Consider the following 16,392-nt stretch of genomic DNA (forward strand, 5'->3'; position numbering starts at 1 on the left):
ATATAACAGTATAGTATAATATTGAGTGTTATTTTTTTAAATAATAAATTATTGGATTTTGTGCATACTCAAAAGTCACAAAACGCTATTCAGTATTCTTAATGTTGAACACCTCTAATAAAATATCGTACATTACTAAAGAACGGTTTACCATTTTACAACATAACGTATATTTTCTATATATTCAAATAAATCTTTCTGTTCGACAGCCTGCAATCAATTTAATTTTGTATTTTTATTTCCAGGTGGACTTTGGTACTGTCTTCCGTTTATCTTCATCGACAGAACCATTGAAGGTCATAACGCTTGAAGTCAGTGGTCCAGATCTATTACGAGTGTCTGTAAACACGAGGCAGTCGAATAGATCAGTGCTGATCGCTGCAGTGCTAGCCGATGGAATTACTCATCAGCTAGGATTGGGGTATGTCAACTTAAATGTATTTATTTATTTTTTCAATATTTTTTATCTAGGGTATTTATCCATATTATTTCAATTTAAAACAAGCCAATAGTAAATTATATTTTTATAATATAACATACAATAATTTAAAATTGTCGAGTTAAATATAATTATAAAAATTATTTTTTATGTGTGCATAACTATATAATATATAGTCTAATTGTAAGCTAATAAATTTGATTTTGATGCTGTAACAATAAAAAATAGATAAAATAAAATTATTGAGTCCATTTGGTGCATAATATAGTATATATAATAATACTTATATAAGTATTTATTGGTTTATGTAGGATAATACTATACCTACTACTAAACTAAAATATTACAATACTGAATTATATTAGTATTAATATTAGTATCGGATAAGTTTTATAGTTATACCACAAATAAAAAGTCAGTATGTTGGATTTTACAGAATAAAATAAAAATTACAAATAGGTATGAAAGTTAAATGTATTATCATTCAGTCGATACGTTTAAGTTCTGTATATACCTAATCGTAAATAATTTTTAGTACATAGCATAATTTTAGCAGTTTTAGATATTTCTTAATGTTTTAGTAAAGGAAATGTAGGATAATAAATATTATACATATAACTCGTATTGAGAACTGAAAACCGATAGGATTTAAATAAGAAAATCCCTATTAACTTTATTAACTAAGACTAAAGATCTTTGAGGAAATTATTTTATTCTTATTCAAGGACATTTAGGTTAGTTTTTATTTAATCCGCACTTACAACTATTTTTTTTCTTATTATTAAAAAAAAAGGTATTTATTCAATTTCATATTATAATATTATTTGTAGATTTCAAAAAGATGAAATCATAGCGTATTTGGACTGTAGATGGGTTACGACTGAGACGCTGATGCAAAATTCATATGCCTCATCTCCGGAATATTATGATATGGACGTCTTCGAGGAATCGTTAACGGTATGTTTCATATTTAATAAATATTACAGTCCATCATTCATATACAACATAATACTTAATACTCATCATAAATTACGTTGTAATATAGTATATATCAATATTATTTTAAGAAATAATAAAATAACCTTTACTTTAAATATTTATTTTAAAAAGTTAATTCCAAAAAATATTTTCACTACCTAAAAAAATACGAGTATTTTTTTATGCTTATCATACAGTCGTAAAAGTTTGTTAATGTTTTGTTATATCACTTTTTGAAATGCTTAATTTAAGCCAAACGTATACAATGATTTATAATAATATGATGTATGGCAATAAATTGATACTATTTTTTAAATCTTAATAGGCTCTGTAACACTTGAGACGAAACAAATTCAGTATTTAAGAAGTTACTTGGAAAGATTCATACAAATAAATGAGCTACATTTGTTAATCAAATACTTTAATCTTAGATTTTAATTGGTTTTTGGATTTGAATTAATTGACATGTTTAATCTACTAGAATAGATTTCGCAAATGGTGTTAAAACGTCGTTGAGAACAAAACGATAAGAAACTCATAACTATGTACATTATGTTGTACCTACTTATTATTTTTAATGACTCTTTTAAGATTTAAACTTTTAAATACATTTCATTACTGTCGTAATCATATTTTCAATTTTGTATCGCGAAATAGCGTATAATCCTTGTATTCTTTGCCTTGCGTATTTTTTAATTATTGTCAAATGCGAACATTAATTACATTTTTTTTTTTTTTAAATATTGAAGTTAATTGATAAATACCAAATTTAACCACCAATAATAATATAGTTATTATCTTGAAGCGTGAAACATTCCAGTTAACATACTGCACGACAACTATTCGGGACTAATTGGATTGCATTTATATTAAACTACTGCAGATAATAACCTCTTCGGTACGTTTGGGTATGACAGTGCAGGCTTATCGAAACAGTTTAATTATTTGTCATTAATATCGAATGCGTATGCTTGTCCATTCTTCTGGTATCTGTAGTGCACAATTTAAGTTTAAAAATATTTAGACTTAATTTAGGAATAAAGAGTTTCCATGTATTTTTGTTTTTTACTTACTTTTATAACATTTTTTTTGTCTCATCAAAAAATTTGACATTCTAATAATGTTCTTCGTACGTTTTTTTTCTATCAATTTCACTTCTTGAAAATTCTGATGTGCTGATTGTGCAAATATGATTCTATACATTGCATAAACAAATAGGTATTAATGCATTATTTATATAACGGTTATTTTAAGTTCAAAATCGTATGCGTTTTACTTGAATCTCAAATGATATATTAGTATATTACTATCCTTATTTAAATTTTATTGTATTATTGAAGTTTTTTTATCCCTAATATTAAAAATCAATAGAAGCCTTACTGATAAATATAGGATAGTATACTATAATATATTAAAGTTAGAATTCGGTGAATTTAAAATTGTCTAAAAAATTGAGTGCTCACTGTTAAAAATATATTACACCGTATACAATATTATATTATCATAAACAGTACTGTTATATCATATGTTTTAATTGGATGGAATAGAAATATGAATCCGATAGATCACATTCACGTCATATTGTAATTATGCATTATAATGTGTATGAAACCGTGGTTATATATACATATGTGTGTGTGATTAACACCACAAAATGGTGTACACATAATAATAGATCGGCAACTTGTGTCGATAGTATGATAACGAATCGGTTTATTATCATTATTATTATTGTTATATGTATATCCAAAGGGATCTGTCTTTGACTTGTATATATTACTGTTGTACGCGCGGAGCTTCCGGTGTTCCGCCTGGTCTACGGTGGATATAAATAATAGTATATTAATTGGATTTCATCGTTATTGGGGTGTGTTCGCAGGCGGACTTGGTGCAAATGATCGTCGTGCCGGACCCAACAGCCGTTTCAGACCAGTGCACTGTGTTTCGGATAGCCGTACTGGACACGGAGATTGTCAAAACCAAAATAAGGTCAGTATGATATAATATCGTATAATGATATAATGATATAGTGAATGGTCGAAATAAATTCAACGCTATATTTATGTATTCATTAAAATCTGCAGTGAAACCGCCCCTCTCTCTCCCCGCTGCCATTATAAAAGCAATTCATATATATTTTAATAAGACTTATTTGTTTTCCAATCGTTTAAATAGGTATATAATATTATAAACGACATTGTGGGACTGGCCGATCAGCCAATGGATTTTGGTTGAACAAAGCGTATTTTTTTTTCTCGAAAAAAAAAATATGCCCCTCAATTAAATTTATTCTTTACAGCTTCAATGGTCGGAAAGAATAAACCAATTACGTTCCAGACGTCTATTATAAAATATTGTTCAGGTACTTATTAATTTGGTGACTTGCATAAAAGAAATTGAAAAAATAATATGTTCACTTTTGAAATTATTATTCGCTGGAGTTTCTTGGTTTTTAAACGGTAACTTATCTTGAAAAACATTCATATTTCGTGTTTTACCGAGGTAGTTATTAAAGTAAATTTGATCAACAATATTAGGTACCTACATATCGTTTGATTTATTTTCTACATTGTCAAAACAATGTTTGCTACTAGTGTAGTCGAAATTATTGTTTGACTTATAGATTTCAAAAATTTTTATTTCTTTACTCATGTTTTAATAGTACTCATAATTCCATTGTTATGCATAAAAACAGTGTAAAGCACAACTGATCTGATATACCTGACTTGAAAAATTGTTCGTTGTTGACCCAATTTCAATTATTATGCATGTGTTAGAATGGAACCGTTCAAATCAGTCGCTATACATGCAAATTCTTGAGAGTTGAGTTCCACATGGTCAGACTGGCAGAATGGGCTTATTATGGCTTTGTAGATACCTACTAAATTTGCAGGTAGTTGATCATTTGGATCGGATGAGAGGATACAACAGTGGAAGTCTGGAATTAGCTGATTTGTGTTAAAAGTTCAACCGAAAAGGCTAGGTCTATCACATGTCAAACATTAGGCTTATTATAGCTATGTATTTTACATATAGTATTATAAAAATTATGTTATAGTTTGGTGTTACTGTTATTATGACTCATGCAATTTTTTTTATTTATAACCAATTAATAAGTAATGAGAAAATTCAATGGCACTATAAATCAAACAGAATTTATGATATAATATAGGTATGTGCATTTCTATCTGATAAATCTGTTAGTCACATTCAAAACAATTGATTTAGTTTATTATGCATGAGGGCATAACAATCAAATTGCCATTCTAAAAAACCTTATTGTTTTCGTTAATGGAATAGTAGTACGCCTACATATTATTATTATAATATTATAGTTATTATTCATTATTATTTTATTAAACCATTTCAAATTTGTTAATAATCCATTCGAATACACCTTGAATTTATTAGTTCATATTGTATTTTAAAATTCAATCTTATGGTTATCGATTTCGTAACTGTATAACTACTCATCCCGACCGTCTTAGGTGAAGTGGATAATTTTCTCTAAATTTTTAATCATGTTTTAAACAATGTTCTGTTCTTTTCGTACGCGGTAGTTGTATGTAATAAAGTATACTGAAAATTTCAACCGGAAGTACCATGCAATCCCTCAGAGAAAATACCGGATAACGTTTGGACGTGATGCGAGACTAGAAGTATCTAACTAAAAAGTTTTTCTTTATTTTTAACAAGAATTTCATTTCAAGAATAATCATGAAAAAAGAGAAGGAATATAAGTAATTCGATTTATTTCTTATAATATGTAATATTATTGTCTGCGTACGAGCAAATTACCAAGTTTTTAAGTAAATTCATCATTAAATCTGTACCTAGTAAATGAAGTTAAGATTTTAATATTATGCATACAGTGCACTGTGCTTATAAGTATTATTATAGCTTCAGATTATGGCGTTTTATTCAATACCGTCAGTTGTTATTAGTTGTTATTATATTTTGTAGAGCACATATGATAAACGTTAAAATCATCTTTAAATCGTCAATGATTGTATTATCTCGCTATTAAATCCAACACACGACAAATAAACTACGATTATTCGATTAGCCGTAAAATACAGAAGTTTAATTGGACTAGAGGTTCAAACAGACACCATAGATGTAAAACTTTTGACAGTTTCCAATTGAAAGTTTAAGGTGTCAAAATGGCCAAAGGGTAAACTCGTATAACATTTCTCAGAGAGTAGTAATCGGATAACGAGAAAATTTTAGGTAAAAATGTCAAGAATTTCAATTAATTAAAAGTTGAATATTGTTAAACTTGATACTCAACTTAATTGTATTTGAGACTCTTTCTTACTATACACTATAAGACTTAAAGCGTTTTAAGAAATATTAATTTATCTGAGTAAAATAAATAATAAAGATAAGTACCTATAATACCTAAAATGTATAGTTATAAATATTTAAGAAACGTGTACATTTACAATTATTATTATCAAAAATGAACAAAAAAAGAAGACGCTGAAATCAAATTTACCTTAGGGGTAGATGTTTTTAATTTTAAAAACGATGAAAAATCACTATATTTGATAAATCACTAAGCCTAATCTAACCAATTGATTTATAAATTGTCAATGTGTTTGCTTTATTATTATTGTGTTTATTTAACATTTTCTCGAAAACCACTGTGATATTATTTTAAAATCTCGTAAGAAAATATGTAGGTACTATATATTTTTCTGAGGGGGGGGAGGGGGTTCATTACTCCAACAAAATTATTTTTTCTTTAAAATACTCATATTAAACAAATACATTCCAAAACTAATATTCGCTGAGCTTAGACTCGGGTTGAGTTTTGTAAATTTATTGTATTATTTTCGTGATTTAAATAGTTAGTATAAAAATATAATACACAATTGTACCAAAACAATTTACCATGTTTATTGTCTCGAAAACAATCGTGTTTAATCGTGTGTTTTATGATATGATACTCAGGGCAATATTTTATTTAAAAATAACTATTGATAGGTTTAGCCTTATTACTTAAGTTTAAGTAAAATGATTACAAAAATTGTGTAACGCCATCAAATGTTCAAAACAAAAATTAATAATCGACATGCCGTTTGAAACGCCTTGCTGTGAGAATAGGTTTAGTCGAGGCAGTGTACCTAATTTGTCTATTTGAAATGCCGTATTATCAAATCTGTGTTATTGAATTGCGTTCAAAAAATATTATTCCTACTCTCAGTAAAAAGGGTCAAATAATTAATGGTTATAGAGTATATACCAACATCGGAGCTCAAAAATAAATCAGTTTTATCAAAATAGTATTCCAATTATTAGTACACATACGTTGGTCAAATATAATCGCTAAAAATGTGTGTGATGCAAATTATTATGGCTAAAAATGAAAAGAAAATATTTCTAAATATATTGTAATGATATTATATTAAGAAAAAAACTCAAAAAAGTTTTATTATTATATGTTAGTGTACTAATAATGATTTACATCATAATTATAGTCCATATAACTATTATTAATACATAATATTATGTACCTAGTCGTCAAACTCAAAATATTATATTTTTTTTTCATACACTGAAAATTGGATAAGGTAATTTAACTTTAATTTCGTCAGTGAGGGTTAGGTCTTTTAAGCTTAGGTATGTTTTTTGCAGTTGAGAGGATCCCCTGGGCATTCGGAGCGATCATTTATGTAATTATATTTAATGGTCTATATATAGGTATTTTATTTGGCGTTTTATTACACAATAGGTTACTAGTGTGGATAAATGTTTTTTTTTTCAGAGTCGGTCATGACTAATGTTTTACACACCGTTAGCTTATGCTGTAAATAAAATGGTCATTTATCTATGTTTTTATAAGTAGTTACCTATTGATTGAATTTACGTTGCGAATATAATTCTGTAAACTTAAATTACCATCTATAAAAGCATTAATAAGACATTAATGGCGTACATATTACACTTATTTGTAGATAAATTATTACGAAACTTAATTATTTAAGTTTTATCATTATTTTTTCATAAAAAGCAACATAGGTACTTGATGAAATATTATATTTTAAAACTTATATAATAAAAAAATTATTTATTTATTACTTATTAGCGACTTTCTATTGTTTTTCTTTTTAATACTGTTAAAATTATAAAAAGTTTTATAATAATATATTATACACTGTAAAACAGTAAAACTATATGCAGAGTACGCTTTTTATGAGGTTATACGTGCAATATTGCAATTGATAAAATGTTATTAAAACAATAAATTTAAAATGAATTTCAGTTAAAAATTTATTCTCTATGTATATTCTTTTTGAAATATTTGAGAAACATATATAAAATAAATGTAATTATTTACATTGAATATTCTAAAATGTCACATAATTTTTTATGAATGTTATAGTTTATTACTTTTGGTCTATAACAATGTATACAACTATAATATCTTAAAAATAAATAAAGAATGCTTTATACCAAGTAAAACTATTATAATGCCAATGCAGTCATTGGCATTATATTGTAGTAGTCTACATCCTATATGAGATGGTTTTAAAAGCTAAATGTTTATTACCTTTGATGAATAATTGTAACCATAAAAATATGACATGGGCCTTTTGATTATTGATTTGAAAAAAAAAACACTAGAAAATACTGTTACTAATGATGCACTTAAAAACACATAAATTACAAAATTACTTAGCTATTTTTTTTTGTGTGTGTATTGTTATTGTGCTGATGGATGAGGTTTTTGTGAAATGGTAAAATTGTTTGTAACATTTAAATGAACAAAAATACATATTATTATTCATTATATACTCGCAATATTATGTATATACATTATACATATAATGCAACTTATAATATAGTTTCAGTGATAGACAGTGTTAAAAAAATAAAAAAAATATTTCGTGGAAAATTTGAATACTATATGGTGAACTTTAAAGATGAGTTATGTAAGGGTTTTTGAATGGTTTCACAATTATAACCTTGTGATATTGTCTACTGCTATAGAGTATTGAAAAATATTAACATTACTATTTCGAACTAATCGCTGTAAGTTAAAACAATTTTGCTCACAATCGTTATTGGAATTTGTTTTCTTAGTGACACAGATAGTTTTGATGTCGTGTAAATTTGTTTTTTAAGCTAAAATAGTACACTGAGTAGATATTTATTATATTATAAACATTTTATGAAAACTAAAAACGCATAATTTTATTATTATTATGTTTAATAAGTATAAAAACTTAAGAATGATAACCAAACAGCTTTTTTCTTAAATTATACTCTAAAAGCTATTGTAAGATACAATGTGGTAAACAAATATTTATATAACAGCTATTATTATTCAATACAAAAAATAATATTTTCTTATATCACTAAAATAAGGTACCTTAAACCTTCAAAATTTGAGACAAAACTTTAAAGGAATAAAAGATTATTGTATTATATTTATACATTTGTAGGTATATTAGTAAAAATAAATCACAATATCACATGAATATAATAATGTTTCATTAGTTGATATTTAAATAAATACATTGATACATTCTATAATTTAATATTTTAGGAATTACAATTTAAAATCTTAAGTATAACTTTTGGTACAATTTAGTAACAGAGTTCATAGGTCATCTTATATCATTTAAATGTATGCTACTATTTCAAAAGTGGATATAAATATCTTCGTAATAATTGCCCTCTTAAAATATGTAAATTAATTGTGTAACTTAGGTACTCAAATTTGTTATGGCTTCAAGATTTATTAAAATTATATGATTCCTGTGAGATCAAATAAAGTGGCTTACAAAATTCTAGAATAATAATAAATTGGCTAAATAGTGAAAGTTAAAAGCTAATATTTTAGTTTTTGCAAATCCATTTTAACCTTCAACAATAATATTATTTTTAAAAGCTTCGAAGACAGCTGAATATACAACTACAAGTTATGTTATATTTACACAGATAAAGTAGAAACTTAATAATTACTGTTTGTTTTTTAAAGAATTACTGCTTCGAATTTTTCAAGTTAAATTTGGGAATGTTCATAATCTTATGCGATTCTTTTAATTATTTTTATCGTTGATAAAACACCATCCTATTGAAAAATAGATTTTATTTTATTTAAATTAAAATCTTACAATAAATGTTTTTAATTTGTAAAAAAAATAAAAAAATATATATATATATATTTATTTAAATACCATTTAAATATTACGCAGGCTTTGTACAAATTCAAAAAGCCTCTTTTTGTTTAATATTCAAATCTATGTTAAATATTTTGAGTTAGAATCTCGTATATAATAACACGTGATATATTATAAATGTATTTTTTATTTTTCAGAGATAAATCTCAACGTGGCACCAATGGAATTATTGACGGTGAACATGAAACTAAAAGAACTGTTTCCAAACACTCGGGTAAGTGAAATTTATCAACTACAACTTATTTTTTTATAAATTTTAATTTAACCATTTACTATTTTATTATAATTACGATTTTTACCATGTCTGATATCAATGTTTAGAATTTAATTAAACTGTATCATATATGCCTTATTATTAATAAATTTAAAACAATTATAATCTATTAAATCTTAAACATATATCTTATTGATTATTTTAGTTGTTTATTTATATTTAGATAAAATATTATTCGTATAATATATGCCTACAACAAAAACAAAAATTATAGTAAAATAAAAGAATTTTATCAATTAGGTGCCTATCTCAATTGTGAGCTAGGGATAAGAATCTATATAAATAATAATAACCATCTTTAAAAAATCTAATAAATCTTCTTTGTGTAAATAATAATTTATGTTTGAATTATTTTCAAGTGGATTTCCTTATTTAACAGGAAAAACATATAATAAGATTAATATAGGATTGTTGCAGTGTAGTACTTTAGTAAATTAGTTAAATATGTATTGTATTAATGGACAAAAAAAATATGTTTGTGAACAACCATTGTTAGAATAAAATATGAAATATAATTCCTTAAGTCTGAGATCACAAATTTCCTTCGAATATAACAATAATATAGTATTTAGACTTAGTTTGTTGTTTATCTGTTGTTATGTATCTCGTTTATATTGTTTTCAAAAAATATCGAAATGAGAATACACTAAAACATTGAACACCAAAATTCAAAAATTAAACAATATTATAATATTATGTTGTGGGTTTTTTTTTAACAATTTTTAAATTTAAATATTGTTTTGTTGATTATTATTTGTTAAACTTATATGTAGGTAAGGGGGTTTCTTTAAAAACGTGGCACCAATTATAGCAGGCGTTAAATTTTAGATTGCTTATATTTGAAAATTTGACTCACACTGTTTATGATTACATAACCTGATTAAAGAGAATATTATCAACACTAGAAATTAACCATAATTTAATGGGTGGCTAACAGAGGTGTGCAAGCTAATAAATTCTCGTTTCCTAGTTAAAATAATTAAACGTTATAAGTTATGATGAAATAAAAACATATATAAATAAAAATGATTTGTTGAAATGAAATGTTTAACTCTAGGAATATTTAAATTAATGAGTATTAATACAATTTTGATTAGTTAAAAATTGTCCAACTTCCAATGTTTTTCAAATTTAATAATGATTTTTTACTATAAACCATTATTTTTCATTGCCACACTAGCTGCATAAGGGTTTAGGCAAATATAGAATCGTGTCATATTAATAAAAAATAATTGAATCAAGGAATATTCATTTAATTAAATTAATTTTAAACAGCGTAGACAAAAACGATTGTTAATTAGTTTCACGTAAAATCATATAGGTACCTATATATTCGTATACATGATTTTAAGTTGACGTGTATTATTTTCAAATCAACTAAACAAATTGGAATTAGCGTTTTTAAAACTGCCATACTTTAACTAGGATTAATGCATTTTAATTAGTTAATATCCCACCTTTTGCTGCTTCATTTATTCATGCGCAGTGTATCGGCATGTTTATATTATATTTGTATTTCACCTTAACTTATTGTTTGTGTTCATAATCGTGTTTTAAATAAAAGAGAAACTCAAAATATAAATGAAACGGTGAAACAGATATGCACAATATAAATATTATATTCTGAACGCTGTGTCTTCTGGTGTACTTACAACTAAGTTTATGGCGTTTTTCGAACGTCAATTGTATTGTTACCTACCTACCGAAAGTTGTCTGAGGTAAATGGTTTCAAGTTCATTTTTTTACAAAGTTCATAAATGTACAGAAAAGTATGAACACAATGAACATTTGGAGCGAAATTAAATGTTTGTTTAAACGGTTTGTCCAGGCAGACGAGTATTCATAGATATAAACGTATATAATATAATATATTCCCTCTCTTACAGGGCTCAGTGGGCACCTATAAAGGTTTAAGCCGTTTCCACAAAACGTTTTCCACTCAAAAGTTTAATTAATAGCCGTTGCTCTTTGTTCTTGCGTCTTTCAATCAAACGTTTAATTAAACGCTCGTGATTAAATGTATTTGACTTCCGGGCCCGGCATCGGGAAAAAGGTATCGAAAGAAAAGAAAACGAAAAACAAAAAAGGGATGAAAATATTACAATAAAAATTATCAGAAAAAGAAGAAAAAAGAAGCTCGTCGCACTCTCCGCCCCGTAATGCCATATTTAATGTCAACTTAATGAATGGTTGAGCGAATTCCACCTCTTTATTTCTGGTTATTTTTGTTTCGTCTAACGAGTCGACCCGCTAAGCTCATCGTTCTCTTCCTGTTGTAATAATTTCTTATTTTGATAGGAAATGAAACTTTTTTTTACCCCATGGTTCCGGTCGTCGTTTTATCCGACAACGCGCAGTCCCGCCAGCCATTCACCATTATATTATTATTATACACTTGCAGTGGTACTATATATATATACCTAATATATTATATACGTACCTATATAAAGTGTTTACCTAAGGTCGTTTTCCCGAAATGGGAGCCCCTAACGATTGTAGCTGTACAACGGTCGGTTGGACCGCTCTCTCACGAACGTCAGGACGTATATAAAATAATATAATACGTTGTACGGGAAACAGAATATTATATACATATATAAATATATATAACCTAACCTATATATATATATATATATATATATATATATATTATATATGCTATACTTGCCCACACCCGACGGGCGCCACGTTATTAAAAACCATAAATCCGGTGCCGCACATTTCAACAGCGACTCGGCTCCGCGTCTGTCTGTCCGCGTTTAATGGCAATCCTTATATATTCCTTATTATTGTTGCGCCACCTTGAATAATGTATGATTTTTATTATTATTATTATTGTTATTGTTATTGTGTGTGTGTGGGGGGGACGTATACGAAGCACAGCGATAACGTTTTGGAGGATCACGCGCCGTATGATATGAAAATATAGTTGATATATTATATAGGCCGCTGCATAGTGAATCTCAAACCACAATAATAATTGTAGAGGTACGTGCAATAAACTAAAATACAAAATAATATAATATATAGATAGACAGGTAGGTACCTACATCAAAAACTTATCATAATGTCTTTCTCCTCGTGTTGATGATTTTCGTCTTCTGCCGTTATGATTATAAAACAGTGCGGTAAGCGACCCGTCCGTAATATTCGTCTAATTAATCGTAAATAATATCGAGTTTGAGAACCTCTGCCTAAACTATAGGGGATGAAACAGTAAAAATTGCATTGTTCTCATACGAGTTATCTCTCCCACCGGGGTGTACATATTATACTTTGTAGGTCTTCGTAGGTACTCCGTTGTACGAGAAAACAGAATCCTGTGAACTACCGCCCCTCCAAAACCATCCTCGGATGACAACTGACAAGGAAATAATCGCTAGCATTAACTTGTCTTTCTTTAGAAAACGGAAAACGAGCTAGATTTTCACGATGTAGGCATAATGCAAGCCGACTCGAGATTGCCAAAATGTCGTTATCGATATAGGTACGTGCAGGTGATACAATCCACCCCCATCTACCCACCTATTCCTTTAATCCATTATAATAATGTATTTATTTAAATTCTGACTTAAGGAATTTACTATACTTTAATTTTATAATACCATTAAGGTATGTTAAATGATTTAAGGAGTGTTGGTGATAAAATAAAAAAATTTAACTAATGTGCATATATGTTTATATTAATTAATGTAATTTTAAAACCATAATCATAACTCTCATATATCTTTTAAACCTTATTTTTTTTGTTTTGGTTAAACTGCTGGTCCGCGGGACCAAAGGTAGTATTATAATTATTCGCCCCCAAATATTTTTTTAATATATTTTCATGGACTATGGATAAATTATTCTTAGTTTGGGTACAATATATTTAGACATTGATTACCTAGTCAGAAAGTACACTTGTTCGTATTTCAATTAATTGTTCCTTACTTAATGCAGTAATGATATTTGCATGTACATGGAAGTTTTCCTACAATTTTCGCTCAAAAATATTCACAGTAAAAAAACGGTCTTATTATTTGAAGAAAAAAAAAGAAGTTTATATCGCCAGTCGCAACAGGAAGTTAATTAAATAGTATAAAAATAAATAACTGTTTATAAAATATTATATTATAGGAACTTTAGATTTACAAAAGCCGGAACATTAAAAAATGTATATACTTGAGGTGATTAACACGATTATACCCAGTTTATATAGATATTTTATTCTAATATGATCGTGTCATTCGGCACACGGTGTACACTCAGACGCATAGCAACTATGACTTACAGACGTAATTATATTTCGAAATATGCAGCAGCCGTTAAGTTTATTTTCGATTTTGCTGACTCGAAAATATCTGGAATTGATGTTGGCGTACTATAAATATTGCAATTTTATTCGATACACATATTTCACATTATTTTATAACATATTTCGTAGAACAGCGATACAACATTTGTAAATAATTTTTACGAATTTAAAACAAATAATATTTGTTTGTTATTTATTTTGCCTTGCATCCAATTTGAGGTTTTTTTTTATTAATATTTCCTACAAATACATTGGAAAACCGATTTTAATTTCCCGAAATATAGCTTCATGATGAGTACCTATAGGTATCTAATATTATGTTAATTCATGTAAATTGTGAAAAATTCGTTTTCGACATACTACGCCATGAAAAAAAGGTGAATTAATCCAAATCTGTTTTCAGAAAATTGAATTGGACGTGCATCAGTGCAGTATACCTTGCGTTGTTTCGTTCGGATTGTTGGTCTAATAAGCACAAACAAAATGCGACCGTCTAAAAAATACGTCGAAAATTCACGGAATCGTATGTCATTACGGTTTCATTGGTCTTAAATATTTTGACAAAATGACAGCCCTTGAAAATAATTTCTGTTGTTCCGTGGTCGCGTTCCCTCATCAAGAATAAAGCGCGTACCTTTCAAATGTTGTTCCATGCCTAAGGTTTCGAATGCTATATTTTAATCTCAAATAATATGAGAAATTGTCTGTAACGTTCGAAAGTTTTGTGAGCTATGGTCGTTAGGTTTGAAGAGACATGCCTACTTAAATTTTTTATAAATCGCAATAATTATCGCAAACTTATTGTTATTTTTTATGATGTCACCTCGTATCCCGATAGTTCTTAGAATAGTTATAATGTAGTAACCTACCCATATTACACGTCGTTCATCAGCGTCATTGTTAAAATATCGATGAATGTATATCATAGCTTTTTGTTTCTTACGTTTACGGTCTACCCTTATTTTAACCCATACGAAATCGGCTTTAATTTAAAAACCATTTGTTTAAAGTTTGAGCATCAAAATCCCAACTAAACTATTCGGGTCGGTGAATTTTGCAGCCTTGCTGCAGGGATAGATTAATATAGGTATGTAAAATAATAACAATAATATGTAATCCTTATTACAAACGTATTATTAGATTGAATATACATATAATTACAGAATAACTTATAATCAACGTATAATTTTGAAAGACTTTAATTATTATGTTATAATGCAAGCCAAAAATCAAGTAGGATCAGGTATCCAACTTGAATGTGGTAAATACATCACGTACCCAATAGCTATTTATATAAAATATGTTCACACGAAGGATTTAAAATAATTACCAACTTTATATACATACATGTAAAAATTATTTTAAGCAACTAAATAGAATTTCGGATAAAAAATAAACAAATGTTTCGTCGAATAATATATACTATAATATTTAGTGAAAAAGCATTGGAGATAAAGAAATATTTATTACTCAACCTTACAATGTTATAACACTTAGATTCAAATATGTATATATATAATAGCTTTGCATTACTGACGGCAAATAAATAAATGACAGATTAAATCCAAGATTTTCATTGCGTCGCTGCTAGAAATAATTTCATAAAATAAATTGTAGATAAAATCCAGGATCACAAAAATACATTTTGGTAAATACTGAGATCTAATTTAGAGAAATCATATTTTCATCAGCATAATGATATAATTTCATTTGTGAGGAATAGTACATACATATTCAGAAAATGCATTTTTAAGCAATTATAATATATTTAAATATAAATATACAAAGCATACAAATAATACATCATGTTATTTTTACCATGCTAGGTGTACCTTTAGGTGATATAATACGATATTATAATTATGTGTTTTTTGTATCTACACATAATACAGTTAGTTGTTACAATTAGCTAGTTTGCTGTAATATTATTTTTGAGAGTTTTATTATTATAATATTATAACACAGTGAATATCCTAATAAAACAATATTTTCCTTGTTGGGTTAAAATAAAAATATAAATTTATCTTAAATATCAGTTTAAACACGTCTACGTCGTACAAAAACAGAATTCAAAAGTTCTAAGCACAAAGTTTGAACAAAAGAGCAGATATGGATTTAGTGATTCGTAAAGAACAAACTCGACGTGGCTTTATCACTTTTATGTTAAATATCGAAGCTTTACAGAGTTTAAAATTGCCAATCAAATTAGATA

The 16,392-nt window shown here is 27.1% G+C and overlaps 1 protein-coding gene across 2 annotated transcripts in view; it reads left to right on the plus strand.

Annotated features, from left to right (window-relative positions):
• Positions 1–16,392, plus strand: part of LOC107161914 (uncharacterized) — a 147,375-nt gene that overhangs the window by 88,504 nt on the left and 42,479 nt on the right. For both annotated transcript variants that reach the window (XM_089229403.1, XM_015508530.2), the window contains exons 5-8: positions 246–421; positions 1,270–1,396; positions 3,297–3,406; positions 9,747–9,823. In XM_089229403.1, coding sequence (XP_089085529.1) covers positions 246–421; positions 1,270–1,396; positions 3,297–3,406; positions 9,747–9,823 — 490 coding nt within the window. The remainder of the gene's footprint in view (positions 1–245; positions 422–1,269; positions 1,397–3,296; positions 3,407–9,746; positions 9,824–16,392) is intronic.

The sequence above is a fragment of the Diuraphis noxia genome, unplaced genomic scaffold (assembly GCF_037042655.1).
Source record: "Diuraphis noxia isolate RWA-SAM2 unplaced genomic scaffold, SU_Dnox_SAM2 contig0005, whole genome shotgun sequence".
NCBI lineage: Eukaryota > Metazoa > Arthropoda > Insecta > Hemiptera > Aphididae > Diuraphis > Diuraphis noxia.